Source organism: Heptranchias perlo, chromosome 12 (assembly GCF_035084215.1).
Source record: "Heptranchias perlo isolate sHepPer1 chromosome 12, sHepPer1.hap1, whole genome shotgun sequence".
NCBI classification, from domain to species: domain Eukaryota; kingdom Metazoa; phylum Chordata; class Chondrichthyes; order Hexanchiformes; family Hexanchidae; genus Heptranchias; species Heptranchias perlo.
In genome coordinates this window covers 13,830,633-13,849,537 of record NC_090336.1, presented here as the reverse complement: position 1 = coordinate 13,849,537, position 18,905 = coordinate 13,830,633, and the positions used below count along the sequence as shown (strand labels likewise).

The following is an 18,905-nucleotide window of genomic DNA, read 5'->3' as shown; positions in this document are numbered from 1 at the left end:
CTCCAACCTTCCTTTCCCCTCCAAGGTCCTTCAGTGTGTGTCGCCTCCCAAATCTGCGCCCATCTTTCCTGTAACTCCCTGTTTGAATCTTTCCAATCAAGTTTCACCACTGAAATAGCCCTAATCAAAGTCACAAATGACGTCCTCTGTAACTCTGACCATGATGCATTACCCTCCTTGACCTCCATGCAGCCTTTGACACTGTTGACAACAACATTCTCCTCCAATGCCTCTCCTCTGTGTCCAGCTTAGTGGGACTGCCCTAGTTTGATTCCACTTGTACCAATCCGATCATAGCTAGAGCATCTCCATCAATGACTTCTCTTCCTGCCCCCAAACTATTGCCTCCAAAGTCCTCCAAGAACATGGCCACCTGCTCTTCCTCATCTACATGCTGCCCCTGGGCGACATCATCCACAGACATGGGGTCAGCTTCCACATGTTGGTTGATGTTACCCAGCTCTTCTCCACCTCTCTTGATCCCTCCACTGACTTTGTGCTGTCGGACTGCTTGTCCGATATGCAGCCTTGGATAAGCCACAATTTTCTCCAGCTAAACATTGGCAAAATCAAAGCCGTTGTCTTCTGCCCGCACCACAACCTCTGTACTCTCACTACTGATTCCACCCCCCTCCCCAGTCACGGTCTCAGGCTGAGCCAGACTGTTCGTAACTTCAGTGCCCTATTCGACCCTGCGTTTCTGACCCCATATCCTCTCCATCATAAAGACCGCCAACTTCCATCTCTGTAATATCACCCTCAGCACATCTGCTGCTGAAACCCCCATCCATGCCTTTGTCAACTCGACTAATCCAATGCTCTCCTGGCCGACCTCCCAACTTCCACTCTCCATAAGCTTGAGCTCACCTAAAACTCTGCTGCCCGAATCCCAACCCGCACCGAGTCTTGCTCATTCTTCACCTCTGTGCTCACTGACCTACATTGGCTCCCGGTCGACCAACACCTCAAAATTAAAATTCTCATCCTTGTTTTTAAATCCCTTCATAGCCTTGCACCTCCCAATCTCAGTAACCTCCTCCAGTCCTACAATCCCCCCAAACTCGCTGTTCTTCTAACTCTGGCCTCTTGAGCATCCCCCTCCTTTTGTCTCACCACTGGTAGTTGTGCCTTAAGCCATCTTGGCCCCATGCTCTGAAATTCGCTCTCTAAACCTCTCCACATTCCTCTCCTCCTTTAACTTCATTCTTAAAACTTTCTTAAAACATTCTTCGACCAAATCTTTGGTCATCCCTCCTGATGCCTCTGTGAAACACCTTGGGATGCTTTTTCCGCATTAAAAGTGCAATGTAAATGCTCATTAGTGAATTTAGAAGAGAAATTTACAATTAAAATTACTGTACAGTGTTAAAATTGTAATCAATTACATTATACATACTATATACAACAAACCTGATGACCCCTGTGGACAGTTCAAGTTTTACAATCTCGGCTTCTGAAATATCACAGCAAGTCCCTCCCCCAAAATGAACCACAGGATCAGTGCATTCCTGTTTTACACAAGACTCTTCCCAGAGTTAACTGGAATTGATCACTGTGCTCAAACTCGCTGACAATTAGGTGCCGACAGAGAGGAAAGAATGTTAATTATACTGTCAATCGCTGACATGATTGGAAATTATTCAGTTGAGCCATGCTTGTCCAAAAATTGTCAAAATCCTGTTATCTGTCTGCTACAGTAGAAGAGTTGATCATTGCCTGTAACTGCTCGTGTCTGATAATACTCCCATGCCCATATGTATGGCAGGAACGGACTGACTGCTGTTCCTGAGCCACGCATAAAGACACAACCTGGAAATCATGGGACAGAACTGACCTAGAAAGATACATCTGAAGTACCCGAATGAAAGCATAAAAATCGCTTACTTTTTAAAACACGAATTTAAAAAAAATTAAAACATTGCAGCACATTGGAGCTCCAACAATATGTGGTGTCACTCAGAGTGGGGGGTGTGCAGGTTTGACACTCAGCCCAGTGGTAGCACTCTTGCCTCTGAGTCAGAAGGTTGTGGGTTCAAGACCAATTCCAGGCACTTGGGCATAAAATCTAAACTGATACTTCAGTGCAGTACTGAGGGAGTGCTGCACTATTGGAGGTGCCGTCTTTCGGATGAAATGTTAAACTGAGGACCCGTCTGCCCTCTCAGGTGGGCATAAAAGATCCCATGGCACTATTTCAAAGAAGAGCAAGGGAGATCTTCCCGGTGCCCTGGCCAATATTTATCCCTCAATCATTATCACTAAAACAGATTATCTGGTCATTATCTCATTGCTGTTTGTGGGACCTTGTTGTGCACAAATTGGCTGCAGCGTTTCCCTATATTACAACCGTGACCACACTTCAAAATGTACTTCACTGTCTGTAAAGCATTTTGGGACCACCTGAGGTCGTGAAAGGCACGATATAAATGCAAGTCTTTCTTTTCTTTCAACTCCACTGAGTTTCCAATCTCAGCCGTTGCATTGCGCGGACGCAGCAAGTGGAGGCAAATCCGCATCTCATGTCAGTAGGGAAGAAAAGTGGGACTAGCAAACATCTGGGAACACAAATAAAATAATGTTAATCGGAAAATCTAGGCTTCGCTGCCTCGGCTCATGCAGAGCTATAGGGAAAGAGCGGGGGGCAGTGGGGCGAGCTCTTTCAATCAGCTGGCACAGGCACGATGGGACGAATAGCCTCCTACTGCACTGTAAAATTCTATTATTCTATGTCACAAAATCATTTTATTCTTGGGACTTTTTATTACTTCCCCTCGCTCCCCTCCACCTTTATCTCCATCTTGCACAGTCCAACACTAACTGTGGCATCTGCACCCAGGTACCTGCCAGTGATGTTCTGACCCGGTCTCTTGGAAGAGTACGGGGCCGAGCGGCACGAGACAGAGGGGCACGAGACGTCTATTTTATCCCTCACTGTGGCAAAGATCGATCAGTAACTCAGCAATGTCAGGAGCTACGACAGTGACTCCTTGCCTCGCTGCTCTTGGCACCGTGCGTTGGTCGTCAGTTATAATTGGTATTACGCCCTTGAATTATAACCCAAGGAGAAGGGATGCTGGCCTCATTTTCAGAACTTCAAAAGCTGGAAAGGAACCGTGATCGGCCCCAGAGGAGTAGCTTGAAGGGCAGGCGCTGCAACCATTATCAGGGTATCTCAGGAATTTGAGAGAGAACCTGGATATCTGCCTAAAATGCCAGTCTCATCTCTGCCAAACAGGAATTGAAATATCTGGGTGACTGTCAGGGATGAGGATGGATTGCTGAAAGAAATCGAGTTCAGATGTTGGTTAGAGACTGGGAACCTGAGCCAAAGATGTGACTTTTATTATAAATACCTTAAGATCCAAGGAAATGTGTTTTTTTTTAAGTACGGTGAACATGAATCTTTAACACTTTCATCGTGACAATTCTTGATTGAGCTGACGAACAGCATCAGCCCCTCTTTCATCTCTCTCTGCCCTGTTACTTCTCCATACTAGAGAAATTCTCACAGCCACATAACTTGTCAAGCTTTGGAGTGGAATGGACAGAAAACAGATACAAATTTTGTTACAAATTTTAACATAATTATAGATGAATCATTGCTTGGACGATAGACAACGACAACAGTCAAAAACAGCACAGGATAACTAGAACTGACAACTATACAGAGAGCTCCTGCAGTTACAAGTAGCCAGTGAAGATATTACCCCTGTATGACTCAGTGTTTTCCATAGGTAACTCCCTATGTCCAGTAGTCCAGGCTCCCTCACATAACACAATACAGAGTCAGTGTTACTGACAAAACAGCAGTATTCATATAGCATGGTAAATGACACAGCGGATCTGGTCCCACAGCAAGGGAATGAATAATCCAGCATTACAGACAGAGCAGGGCAGCTGATACTCCAGTGTTAGCAACACCGCATGGTAAGGGATAGTCCAGTGTTACTGACACAACAGGGTAAGGGATGGTCCAGTGTTACTGATACAGCAGGGTAAGGGATAGTCCAGTGTTACTGATACAGCAGGGTAAGGGATAGTCCAGTGTTACTGATACAGCAGGGTAAGGGATAGTCCAGTGTTACTGATACAGCAGGGTAAGGATGGTCCAGTGTTACTGATACAGCAGGGTAAGGGATAGTCCAGTGTTACGGATACAGCAGGGTAAGGGATGGTCCAGTGTTACTGACAGAACAGGGTAAGGGATGGTCCAGTGTTACGGATACAGCAGGGTAAGGGATGGTCCAGTGTTACTGATACAGCAGGGTATGGGATAGTCCAGTGTTACTGATACAGCAGGGTAAGGGATAGTCCAGTGTTACTGATACAGCAGGGTAAGGGATAGTCCAGTGTTACTGACACAGCAGGGTAAGGGATAGTCCAGTGTTACTGACAGAACAGGGTAAGGGATAGTCCAGTAATAGTGACACAGCAGGGTAAGGGATAGTCCAGTGTTACCGACACAACAGGGTAAGGGATAGTCCAGTGTTACTGATACAGCAGGGTAAGGGATAGTCCAGTGTTACTGACACAACAGGGTAAGGGATAGTCCAGTGTTACTGACACAACAGGGTAAGGGATGGTCCAGTGTTACTAACACAACAGGGTAAGGGATAGTCCAGTGTTACTGACACAACAGGGTAAGGGATAGTCCAGTGTTACTGACACAACAGGGTAAGGGATGGTCCAGTGTTACTGATACAGCAGGGTAAGGGATAGTCCAGTGTTACTGATACAGCAGGGTAAGGGATAGTCCAGTGTTACTGATACAGCAGGGTAAGGGATAGTCCAGTGTTACTGATACAACAGGGTAAGGGATAGTCCAGTAATAGTGACACAGCAGGGTAAGGGATAGTCCAGTGTTATTGACACAACAGGGTAAGGGATAGTCCAGTGTTACTGATACAGCAGGGTAAGGGATAGTCCAGTGTTACTGATACAACAGGGTAAGGGATAATCCAGTGTAACTGATACAACAGGGTAAGGGATGGTCCAGTGTAACTGATACAGCAGGGTAAGGGATAGTCCAGTAATAGCGACACAGCAGGGTAAGGGATAGTCCAGTAATAGCGACACAGCAGGGTAAGGGATAGTCCAGTAACAGCGACACAGCCGGGTAAGGCATAGTCCAGTGTCAGCGACACTGAAGTGATGACACTGATGGGTGAAATGACATCACTAAGCTTTGCCAGCCTCCGATAAAGGTCTGCAAAGGAATCTCAGTGAGCGATTGCATTCTGCAGTCCTTACCTGCACTTGTGCTGGATGCAGCAGCTTTCTCAGGTCTGGAAAAAAATAAAAATAAATCAATGAGAATAAAAATGAAAAAGGAGGCATTTTACCTACTTACTTGCACTTTGCCTCAAGAGCAACATACAAAAAGTGAAATAATCCCTCCATCCCCATCATGTCTGCACGTCTCATATGAGGCAGGTTCCCAGGCAGTAGAGAAATTTAGTTTGGTAAATATTTTTCTTTGGTATCACTGAACTGCACACAGATTTACAAGCAGTCTCAGGACATGGAATTTAGAGCAAGGCTGGCAGAATCATGCATACAGCGTCCTTAAGGACCATATAGTGCTTCACATTTGGGCATGATTACTAGTTGGCTGGGTCTTTCCCCGTCAGAAGGCTCAGGTCAAACGGTGGGGTTTTTTTGTTGGGGCAGTATTTGATACCCCTAGGTGGTGAGAATTCTGTGTTGAATAAGCAGCACATTATAGCTTTGTGTAACTTGTCTCAGATTAAAAGCAATATTCGCAATGGTTTGGAAACATTACAAATTTAAACCTGCTTTGTGAGCCAGAGGGGCCCCGGCATGCTGTGTCAGATTGACGTGCTAAATAAACGCAAGGTTTAGCTAATGTGGGACTAGTAAAAACGCCACTCACATATGAACAGGAGTAGGCCATTTAGCCGCTTGGGCCTGCTCTGTCAGCTGATCTGAACCTCAACTCCATTTATCCGCCTTTGCTCCATACCCTTTAATATAAAAATCTATCGATCTTAGTCTTGAAAGCTCCAATTGTCCCAGCATCCACAGCCTTTGGGGAGGGGTAGGGGGGAGGAAAGAGAATTCCAAATTTCTACTACCCACTGTGTGAAAAACCGCTTCCGGATTTTGCTCCTGAATGTCCCAGCTCAAATTTTAAGATTGTGTCCCCTTGTTCTTGATTCCTCCATCAGAGGAAATAGTTTCTCCGTATCTACCCTATCGAATCCTTTTAACGTTTCAAACACTTCAATCAGATCGCCCCTCAATCTACAAGCCAAGTTTATGTAAGCTCTCCTCATAATTTGACCCTCTAGGCTCCTGTGTCATTCTGGTGAATCTGTGCTGCACCTCCTCCAAGGCCAATATATCCTGAAGTGCTGTGACCAAAACTGTACTCCAGGTGGGGTGTGTCTGAACCACGACTGATGTCGAGATGAGAATGCATCAATCACTTTATGTACCCTGACACTGAAGGACTGCGGAGGTGAGTATGCATCATTTTCTTCGATTTATCTTTCTATGTCCAAACCGTTACATCTCCTCAGAGTGATGGTTTTGCACATTTAATATGGGATGCAGATTCTTTCTCCCCCCCCCCCCGATAAAAAGAGCTGTAAATTTAGAAAACCTCCCACACACCCAAAGCAGAATGTGTAAACCAATGGGTTCAGGATGTGGCGGTTGTGCAAGGGGAAATTAAAATCAACAGGATCCCTATCAAACCTGATAGACACTTACTGTTTGAAGTGACAGTGGTAGACGGCTGAAGGCACGGCCGCCAATGGTGGAATGAAGGAAATCGGGGATGCACAACAGGCCAGAATTGGAGGATTGCATAAATCTCGGAGGGTTGTAGGGCTGGAAGAGGTTGTAGAGATAGGGAGGGGGCAAGGCCGCGGAGGGATTTCAACACAAGGATCAGAATTTTAAAATCAAGGCATTGGTGGACCAGAAGACAACGTAGATCAGTGAGCACAGGGGTGATGGGTGAACGGGACTTGCTGTGAGTTAGGATAAGGACAGCAGAGCACGGGATGACAATCTCCAAATGACTGTCTGGATGAGGAATGGGCAGGAAAGAGGAGTGACACCTGGACAATTTCCCAAATCCTTTATTATCTGGAAGGCGTAGCTCTCACTGGTGATTTGCAGTTTGCCAAAGGGAAATTGGTTCAACAAACATTCTTACCCCCCTGGGTGGAATGGCCTTATCCTGTAGTAAATTCTGGTTAGAAAGCCATGGCTTGAGGTCACATTTGTATAATTCAGAAGCTTCTCATGACTCCCTGCAGACTCCTATCAAATCTCAGTAATTCTGAAAAGGCTTACCATGGAAATACCAAATTGCACTTGAGTCAGTGGTATTGACAACCTTATCCACGCTGGTATTACAAGCACACAAAGTGGACAGCAGGATTGGGATACCAGACATGGGAACACTGAGGAAAGTCACTACCTTGGATAAGAGATCGACAGCTGAAATATTTTGGCTGTGGTGTACCCAGCCTCACAATCCGTACCCATCCACAGTGCAATAATTATAGCCCAGGGAAGCTACCAACAGGAAAGAGCAATAATGTAAGTTTTTCTAGGAAGAGGGGACCAATGCAAAGCTGCCACTAATCTGACAGCAGTGGACCAACAGAATTCAAATTTATTAGCCCCCTTCAAGGAAAAGGATGATTTGATAAACAGTGACCCACACCTGAATATCTACGTTAGTAAAAGGCAGATCACAGGCCTATTAGATATGTGTGCTATGTCCTTTGGAATGAGGGTAGAACTTCACAGCAATATTCCAGGGTTGATCATCGAATTTCACCAAGTGTACAGCACATACACAAGCCATTCGGCCCAACTGGTCTATGCCTTCGTTTATGTTCCACACGAGCCTCCTCCCTCCCTACTTCATCTAACCCTATCAGCACACCCTTTTATTCTTTTCTCCCTCATGTGTTTATCTAGCTTCCCCTCAAATGCATCTATGCTATTTGCCTCAAATCTTCCTTGCGGTAGTGTGTTCTACATTCTAACCTCTCTTTGGGTAAAGAAGTTTCTCCTGAATTCTCTACTGGATTTATTAGTGACCATATTATATTTATGATCTCTGGTTTTGGACACCCCCACAAGTGGAAATATTTTCTCTACGTCTACCCTATCAAACCCTTTCATTACGTTAAAGACCTCCTTCAGGTCACCCCTCAGACTTCTCTTTTCTAGAGAAAAGAGCCCCAGTCTGTTTAGCCTTTCCTGATAAGTATATCCTCTCAGTTCTGGTATCATCCTTGTGAATCTTTTTTGTACCTTCTCTAATGCCTCTATATCCCTTTTATAATATGGAGTCCAGAACTGTGCACAATACTCCAAGTGTGGTCTAACCAAGGTTCTATACAAATTTAACATAACTTCCTGCTTTTCAATTCTATCCTTCAAGAAAGTACTTGGTTTGTCTTTTTTATGATCTTATTAACCTGCCTCACTACTTTTAGTGATTTGTGTATCTGTACTCCTCGATCCCTTTGCTCCTCTACCCTATTTAGGTTTCTATTATCCAAGCAATGTGTGGCCTCCTTATTCTTCCTACCAAAATGCACCACCTCAGACTTAACTATATTGAAATTCATTTGCCAATTACATGCAAGTTTATTATTGTCTTCTTGCATTTTGACGCATTCTTCCTTTGTATTAATGACACCCCCCAATTTGGTGTCATCCGCAAATTTTGAAATTGTACTTCTAATTCCCGAATCCAAATCGTTAATGTAAATTGTGAACACCAATAGTCCCAGCACCGATTCCTGTGGAACACCACTTCCCATCTTTTGCTAGTCTGAGTAGCTACCCTTAACCCACACTCTCTGTTTTCTGTTTTGTAGCCAGCTTGCTATCCATTCCGCTACCTGACCCCTGACTCCACATGCTCTGACCTTAGACATGAGTCTACAATGTGGTACCTTATTGAAGGCCTTTTGAAAATCCAAATATATTACATCTACTGCATTACCCTGGTCTACTCTTTCTGTTACTTCTTCAAAGAATTGAATGAGGTTGATCAAGATGACTTTCTCTTCTGAAATCCGTGCTGACTATTCTTTATTATATTTTCATTTTCTAGATGTTTTTCTATTACATCTTTGAGTAAAGATTCCATGATTTCCTCCCACCGACGTTAAGCTAACTGGTCTATAGTTCTCTGGACTTGTGCTATCTCCCTTTTTAAATATAGGAATTGCATTAGCTGTCCTTCAGTTCTCTGGCATCATTCCCATTCCTAATGAATGTTTATATATACGTAATAGTGCCTTTGCTATCTCTTCCCTAACTTCTTTTAATATGCGCGGATGCAATCCATCCAGACCAGGGGGTTCATCCTCTCTAAGTTTGATTAGTTTCTCAATTATCTCCCCACTTTCTATCTTAAATGTCTTTATATCTTTATTGATCTGCTCTTCTAACGTCATGCCCACCTTGTTAGTCTCCCTGGTAAATACTGAGGCAAAGTAACTATTCAATATTTCTGCCATTTCGCTGTTGTTATCTGTGAGTTTATCTTGTGCATCCCTTAATGTACCTATCCCTAACCTGATTTTTCTTTTGTTATTTATTTGTCTGTAGAATACTTTACTATTTCTTTTTATATTCCTTGATAATTTAATTTCGTAGTTCCTTTTTGCTCCAGTTGTTTTTTTTGGCATTTTCCTAACCTCCACGTATTCCCTTTTGTCATCCTCCTTTATTATCTATGTACTTAAGAGTATGCCTTTTTTTGGTTTCAATTTCATCCTTATCTCTTTATTCATCCATGGTGTTTCATTATTGGCCAGTTTGTTCTTGTTTTTTCGAGGAATATATTTCTCCTGAACTCTACTGATCACTGTTTTAAATATTACCCACCGCTGTTCTATCTTTTTGTCAATTTTTTTTTCCAGTTTACCTTCCCTAGTTCCATTCTCAGCCCCTCAAAATTAAGCTATTTTCCAATCTATTACTTTGGTCTTGGTCTTACTTATGAATTTCTCAATTATTATTATAAACTTTATTATGTTATGATCACTATTGTTCTCCTACGCTTACTCCTCTTATCTGTTCTGGTTCATTTCCCATTACTAGATCCAGCAGTGATTCCTCTCTTGTTGGGTTCTCATATACTGGGTAACAAAGAAGTCCTGTACACACTGTAAAAACTCCATTCCCTTTTCCCTACCTCTTTTTGCCAGTTTATTTGGGGGTAGTTGAAATCTCCCATGATTATTATTCATTGTTTTTTTACTCATTTCATAGATTTGCATACATATTTCTTCCTCCACTTCCCTTCCACTATTCGGTGGTCTGTAGAATGTATCTATTAACGTGATCAATCCCTTCTTTTATCTCAATTCATATGGATTTTGTTTCTATCTTAATGTTAGTTATTACTTATGTCCCTTTTTTCTATTGCCATTATGTTGTCTCTAATTACTACAGCCAGCCCAGCCCCCCTTCTTCCTTCTCTGTTCATCAGACCTTGTGTAGATCTACCCCTTGTAATGGCAAATTCTACAAGTACAGGAGCTGCTGGGATAATCTAACATAAAATTTGAATGCTGGTGGAAAAAAAATTCAGTCAGTATCATCATTAATTAGAACTCATCATCGCCCTTCTTGCGAGATCACAACTTTCATTTGTCAGTACAGGGTCACAATTGGTTGTATGACCAGGTGCAATCTGCTGGGTGACCCACAGTGAAAGGAAAGCTCCTCATAGTTAGCTTTCAGTCAGACCTATAGATAGATCCACCAAACCATAGATAGAAACTATTTCCACTTGTGGGTCAGTCCAAAACAAGGTGGCATAAATATAAAATAGCCACTAACCAATAAAAAAGAATTTAGGAGGAATTTCTTTGCACAGGGAATGGTGGGAATATGGAACTCGCTGCCACTTGGAGTGGTTGAAGCAGATAACATTGATGCATTTAAGGGGAGGCTTGGTGCATCCACAAGGGAGAAGGGAATAGAGGGATACGGGGGCAAGTTGGAAAGAGGTCATGTGGCATATAATCACTGGCATAGAACAGTTGGGCCAAATGGCCTGTTTCTGCGCTGCAGATTCTATGTTATAATTCTATGTAATAACTCTAGTAGACCAACAGGTCAAGAAGATGCTTCCAGAATATATTATCAAGGCAGCCTCAGGCCCAAGGGTCTTACCTGAGGTTGAAGCCCTCATAATTATCTACAGCTAGATTCTACATGGACTACAGAAGACTGAATGAGGTGGCCTTTAAAGTCAAATACTCCATGTCTCAAACATGTAACTCTTTAGACTTTCTGTCCAAACCAAGGATGTTAGCACACTGCACTTGGCTTCTGGATTTGGCAAGTGACTGTACCCCCTGACAGCAGGTCCAAGATGGTGTTTCATTCCAGCCGTGGGTTGTTACAGTTCAAAGCACTCGTATTTGGGAACGTGCAACACTCCACTGCTTTTCCAGCGCCCAATGAATAATGTGCCGGCTGATCTGAGTTACGATTGTTGTACGGTATAACTGGAGAGTGGGAGAGGGAGGGTGGAAGGCATAGTGCTATTGCCTTCCACCCTCCCTCTCCCACTCTCCAGTTGGTTTGTTTCATTGTTGCTCCTTGTTGTTAAATACACCCCGTTCTATACGCACAACCATGTTTGGCGGTTTGTCTGGAAGAAGTTAAAGACCCTCTTATTCCGTGTTTACATGATGCTCTCCATGATAATACAACCTGTGGCACTGTACCCATCGGGATAACACCGGACAAAATCTTTGCCCTTCCTCTTCAAAACTCTGTTCAGGAAGTTGCTTTGGAAATCACTGGAAACCACTTTGGGAGAACGACTGCGTTTACAGACATGTGTGCACCTCCTAGCAATTGGAACAAAATAAATTCTTCTCTCAATTGATCACAGGAGGGGAAATAGGTCTGGTCAGGAAGCGACATGGCATGAGGACTGTTTACTTGCGGTAATTATACCATGGATCCTAGACACTGGATTGCTAATCTTGTCAATAATTTTACCATGACACAGTTGTACTACAGCACAGCTTGATAAGCTTCTCCTTCAACCTTCCTTTTTCCAGCCGTATATCATAGGAAGAACTTGCATTTATTTAGCGCCTTTCACGTCCTCAAGCCATCCCAAAGCATTTCACAGCTGATGAAATACTTTTGAAGTGTCGTTACTGATGTAATGTTGGGAAATGCAGCAGCCAATTTGTGCACAAGGTCCCACAAACGGCAATGAGATAATGATCAGATAATCTGTTTTAGTGATGTTGGTTGAGGGATAAATATTGGCCAGGATACCGGGGAGAACTCCCCTACTCTTCTTCGAATAGTGCCATGGGATCTTTTCTGCGGGACCTCTCATCCAAATGACAGCACCTTCAACAGTGATAAACTCCCTCCGCACTGCACTGAAGTCAGCCTAGATTTTGAGCTCAAGTCTCTGGAGTGGTGTTTGACCCCACAAACCTTCTGAATCAGAAGCGAAAGTGCTATCAAATGAGCCAAGCCTGACTGCGTAGCATCATGTTTCATGGTTCCAATTACCTCATTCTCTTACACCAGATATAAATTTATCAAACTCGAATATAAGAACCGGTACGGAGCTGCCATGTGATCCTGGTAAGATTGTTGTATAGGTGAGTTGCATAAGTGACTAATTCTATAAATAATAACTCTGATCCTGCATTATTGCAGAAGATAGTAGGGCGAGTTCCAGAAGGAAGCCTCACCCACCAGGAACGTACATTGGGAAATCGGAGGCGTGCTCCCCACGATGCTCTCTCCATTAATTTTAGCAATAGTTATTTCTCAATACGCAAACCCAGCAGGCACGGCACTCCACCTCGTCTGCACTGCATAAGATCAGCCCTTATACCTTATCACAAGAACATTCTAACATGGGAATCCTGCCTGATAACTGCTTGTATCTGTAAAGCAAACTGTGTGTTTGTAAATGGATTGCACACAGGCTGAGCAGAAAGATTGTATTACAATGTCTGTACCCTCAGGTCTGTCGAGCTCTGGGCATTTCTGGTTAGTCAGTCACACTGTAATAGATCTGCACTGTTATAGGGTCAGTCACACAGTAATAGGTCGACACTATTATGGGTTCAGTCACACAGTAACAGGTTGGTACTATTATGGGTTCAGTCACACAGTAACAGGTTGGTACTATTATGGGTTCAGTCACACAGTAATAGGTCGACACTATTGTGGGTTCAGTCACACAGTAAGCCGCCAACCACTAAAAACCTGGAACAATGATCCCTTTAATGCTTCTCAAGCATTTAAACCAGTGTAAATGTCAGAAAGTTAATTAACCCAGCTGTGGAGTTATACAGTGTTTCTATTAAACGGCTTGATGAACAATTGAGGAAAATGCTAATATACGCAGGAGGTCCCAGACATATAATTCACCCTGTCACTGGTCAGCATCAAAACCCAGCTTACACAATCAGTTTTCATTTCAGAACATAAAACTCATCGCCCTTCTGTTCAGTGAAGACTGATAATTCAAAGGAGCTAAAAAGCAAATCTGTGATGACTGTATGTTAAAAACACGGTTTATTCATACAGCATTCTTTATACCACATTATAATATATAATGCGCACATAACATACACAGCACACATAATATACACCGCACACATCAAAACATAACCACAGATTTGAAGTCACTGAGGTAATTCCATGCTCCTACAGATCACAAAATTGGGGCTACAATGTTGACTACGACCCATGTTTCCTCAGAGCGCAGGTCCCCACTGGGAATGAGGGATTGTGGGGTTAACCCTACAGTTTCAATCAGAAACTGGGATATTAGTGAAATTGTCATGGAAACAAAGAGTAGCATCAGCATCACAAAGCACTTCACTTTCACTTTTTAAATAGCAATAAAAACATGAAAATAAAAACTCTCCGTGCGATTCTTTGACCCTGCAGAAACTTAACTGAGACAAGCCCGGAGTAGTTAGTGGATTTAAATCAACTGCCAACGTTTGCCTAATTAATGCTTTACATCTCCATGAGGCCTGACAGTCCCAGGGTATTATTTAATCCCACAGACTCCCCTTCTTACAGAAGGTATAACATTTTAACAGACTTGACATTCCTGGGGGGCCTGCTATTGATTAATAACAATATGAAAATATACAGAGGCTGCGCTTGGCGTGTGTGCAACGAGCCAGGGCCACATGATAACCTCTAACAACTTCAGAGATTTGGTTCAAACTCCCAATGACAGGCCTGTGCAGCTGTGGCGATCCTTCAAAACCTTCCCCTTTGTTAAATTGAACATTTTTAAATTCAAGTCTGACCTGGAGTAAAACACTCACTGTTTGATTTGACAGCACAGCTGCACAAGTTTATCATTAATGATACTGACATGGCTAGTCATTTTGCTACAGTTTGTTGACGTACGTGTGTTTGTGTGTGTGTGTGTGTGTGTGTGTGTGCAGGAATCCTCCGATCAGCTTTGAAGACAAACATTCCGTTTGTCGTTTTTTTTTTAAACTAGTTTTGCATCTCGTTAGTCATGTCCACTTTCTCGGTTAAAGTATTGAATGGAAGAAATTACAGCCCGCGTTTGTTTGAATGATAACTAGCAAGCTCTGTTGGATGTACGGGTACCAGGTGAGGACAGAATACGGCTCGGCTGTGAAGCCCTCCAAAATGAATTGCTCGCCGGCACTTAGTGCTAGTTGTCATGGCAGCTGGGCTGACACTGGAAGGTGGAACTGTAAGGAGCAACGACTTCAGAAGGGAGAAAATAGCACAGAAAACTGGGGGCGGGGAAAATAGAAAGTGAGGTTGTGAAAGTGGTGAGATAGCATATAGCCACTAACCAGTTACCGCTAAGAGTTATCACCTCACCATTGGGTTTGGTTGGAAGTACGACTAGTGATGACAACGTCCTCAGTTCTCGTGCAAATGAGAGCATGTTAAAGGAATACCTACCACACCGAGGAGGTACAGTTCAACTTTGGTGGGGGATGGAAGAGAGGCAGTGACGGATTGGCCACCCATGATACTCCCTGCCTGATTTACCTATCCATTCACTGCGCCCCCACTGAGGTTAAATTCTACCCCCGGAGTATCAAGCATATTACAGCACGGAGTGAGAGGGGGCAGATCAGTACTTTGAATACCGCACTATGGGGGCTGATTTCCTCTGCGGGTTAAGTGTCACTGAATCATAAACCTGTTCTTTCTAAGCCGGTTCACAATTTTGCTGCACCTCCCATGTTGAGTTACCCACTTTAGCTACGCCATTGTGGAGACAGAGGCCAGATATTTCCCCATAGAAACTCCCTAGTGGTTGATTATGAACCGAGACTTGTGTAGACCTCGGAGCCGGTTTCACAAAATAAATAGATGAGGAAGGCCATTTGGCCCATCTAAATTCATCCATCCAGGAAGACCTTACACTCCCCCATTGCAGCATCCAATTGTTTCCCAAATGATTCCAGGGTTTTCACCTCCATTATTCTATCTAAACGTTCATTCCATGTGTTGATTTACTTTACACGAAGAAGAACTTCCTGATATTAGTCCTAAATTCACCTTTTACTAGTTTAAACCGGTGTCCCCCTTGCCCACTCTTGTAATTTAATTTGAAGTAATATTTCAAATTTATCTTTTTTTTTGCATTCCATTAACTATCTCATATAAGATCACCTCTCAGACTCAGACTCGTCCTTTCAGCTGGAGAAGGAGCGTAATGTGGGGAGACAGTCCTGTCACATTATTTCAAGTGCGACTGACTTAGTCTGGTTTTAACAATCTGAGTGATTTTGATGCCCCTCACACCAAGAAAGAATGCAGCTCCATCTATCTGAAATGGGGTTTGTGGTTTATCTCACTCTTATTTCAATTTTAAATTTGACTTCTGAACTTTTCCCACTGTCAACATGTATGATTTTGGAAGGAAAAAGAAACAATACATTAAAGAGGAATAAGCTTATATGGTTGGTTATAAATAAAAGTAACAAGAGTTACTGCTGCATCAGTGACTGCAGATACACGAAACAAAGACATTAGTAGGATTGATCAAAAATCAAACCAGCATAACACATGAATTACAAAAAAGGCCGAATTCCCTCAACCGTTCTGCCAGGAATGGCTGGGAAAGGGTCTGAACTGCCGCAGTTCGGTCCCCACCTTAGCTTGGAAATCACATCTGGTCATGTAAGGGGCAGAGCCACTGTCCACCCCTTACAAGGCAAGCCATGTCAGAGGGTGTGGGGGTTTGAGGTCCCTACCTGGGAGTTCCACTTCCTCTGCCCTTAAAGGACCAGATATGCTGAGTGAGACGAAGCATTCTAACCTCCAGAACGAGGGCCCCCCAAATGTAACGGCCTGGACTTGCAAAGATCCAGAAATTTTGTTACGGAATTTATTTATTTATTACAATTGGCCCCTTTACAGAGGGAGCCAAGGGAAAAGGGTTGCATGGGCTCTGGGAGGGGCAGGGCACTCCCCCTCCAAATGGTAACCCGGCTGCCCCTTGATAGCAGGGGGCAGACGGGCGCCTGAGAAGGTGCCTGTATTGCAAATGAGTCTGAATCAACACCCACCATCTGAGCCTTGGGTGGGTGTTAGCGGGCTATTCGACTGCAGAGGGCAGCACGCCCAACTCAGCCCTCCTCTCACCCGATGTCCACATTTCCTGCAAGGTTCGCAGGATCCTTGGTTAATTTTTTTTCCCCGTCCCTAGTCCAGGGGTGCTGAACCCAGCTGAAGTTCCTCCTACTGCCAGCTGGGTTCAGCTAACTCAACACAGACTGGCGATCGAACCAAGGACCTTCTCAATGGGTAACCTCACCGAGATTATCAGAGGAGCAAATTACTGTTTGGACTTGAATAAAATTTCCTGCAGGTCCTGAGGCTACCCATCAGCAAACCAGTCTAGTTAGGCTCAGACGACTAAGTCATAGAATTAGTGCTCCCAATTTCTATTGCTTCCCTTGTTTGGCGTTTATCTTTGGCCACATTTCGGTTTTCTGTTTTGGTTGTTTGAGGTTTAAAAACTGCTGCTCTCAATACCGATCCAAAAACCAGCAGCAGCAGCAGAGTTTGAAATAACTTGGCGCTGTTGTCTGACATTAACTCTTTTTTGCAGCCGTAACACTGTTTGATTGAACCAGAGTTTTGCCTTTTAGAAGTCATTTCACGTATTAATTCATGCAGAAAATATTCAAACATGCAGAAATCTCTTAAATGGGGCCATGAATTCTTTATAAAAGGGTTTTTTTTGTAGTCAGCAGATGTAATAATTTTCATTTTTTCTCCCTGATGTTTAATTTCCATCCCTGCGTTTGAATTTGCTGTTTTTCTTTTGGTCTAAATGGAAGTCCTGATGCAAATGCGCAGTAATTAATAAATGATCTGGCTGGCTGAGGGACGTGCCATTAATGTGTCATATTCTTAAACCAGGCACGGTTGAGCAGCCCGAGAATTCTTAACAGCTAGTTATAGTCTAAGAACGGATTTCAAAACCGTCTACCAGCTGATGGGCATAAGGAGTGTTTTGGGCGTGCTTTATGGTGGGATAGGGAGTTGTGCCTTGTGCTTTAATCAGCTCCCAGTCCTCTTCTTCATAGTGATAGGAACATTCATTATAAGCTGCAGTACTTAGTTTGCATATTTTCCATCTCCATCACTCGGATAGGCCTCAGTTACATTGTGCCTCTCCTGCTGTGCTTTTACATTCTCTCTATTCAATCAGAGCTGAATTTCGATCCCATCCCAGTGGTCCTGTGATTAGGTTTTCCACACAATGCACATTCATACGATTCTCTAGAGACAGCTCTCACGCAGAGCCTAATTTTTATGATCGAGTCTGGAGGGAGAGATTTTGCACAATAAAATAATTACCAGAAATCACTGCTCTCATCTCTCAGCCCCTTGCACTTGGTTCTCGCTTTTTTTAATAACAAGTGCTGATTGAATTCACTCAGTGCTAAATCAAGTAGACGGCTAGGATTAGAGAATAGAAACACCTGCATTTATACAGGCTTCAAAATTCTGGGCGGGAGGGAGGGGAGGACCTGTTTCACATTGTGCACCGATTGCTCATGGGATAGTGCGCTATGCTGGAAGAGGCTTCAAGACCAGACCAGGCTCTACAGGATCTACCTTTTCCTTTAGTCACTCCGAGAATGGTATCAAAGCCTCTTCCAGCATGGTGCCCTATCCCACGTGGTCTGAAGGAACGGTCTTATGATGAAGAGGGGTGCAAATGCCCTTTTCTCTTCTCTTTCTCTACCCCTGTCAACCTGTTTTTCTCTCTCTCATTCTCTCCCAGGGTGACCTGTGACTTAAACCTTCTTGTAAGGTTTTTCTTTTCTCTTCTCTTGTAGACCCCAGGGCACTTTGGCCATTGTCTCATTTCCTCTGTCCCACCCCCCTTCCTGGTTTTGGTTCAGGCTGGTGGCATTGCAATCCATTGTTGGTTTCTCTCTTAAAGGGGCAGCAGCACTTCATTGCTGCTAAGCACCAAAAGCAGCAGGCTGCAGACAGAGCTAAGTGGTCCCACAACCAACGAATCAGAGCAAAGGACAAAGGTTTGCAGGCAATGGCCATTAAACAAGAGAAAGCAATGGCGGCCGACAGAAGCACAGTCTCGTGAGGACACCCCTGGTCTGTTCACCCGGCAGGAAACGACTAGCTCCATTGATGCATTCTGCGCAAGGACCCGCATTCTTCCCCATCTAGATGGTGCTCCTGGCACTGGAAAGCCTGTGCAACACTGAACTTTAAGGCTGTTTTTTTGGATGGGGGGGATCGGGCATCCACCAGGAAAGCTGCCCATCCTCAAACAGCAGAGAGATAAACCCAACGCACATTTCTTCCAACCAAGTTATTTCTGGTCAAGAGAACGGACATGG

General features: G+C 43.8%; 1 protein-coding gene across 5 annotated transcripts in view; it reads right to left on the bottom strand.

The window, feature by feature from the left end:
• The window catches only part of dgkza (diacylglycerol kinase, zeta a), a 432,154-nt gene that overhangs the window by 48,610 nt on the left and 364,639 nt on the right, over positions 1-18,905 (bottom strand). For all 5 annotated transcript variants that reach the window (XM_067993676.1, XM_067993677.1, XM_067993673.1 and 2 more), the window contains one exon: positions 5,251-5,285. In XM_067993676.1, the coding sequence (XP_067849777.1) occupies positions 5,251-5,285 (35 nt within the window). The remainder of the gene's footprint in view (positions 1-5,250; positions 5,286-18,905) is intronic.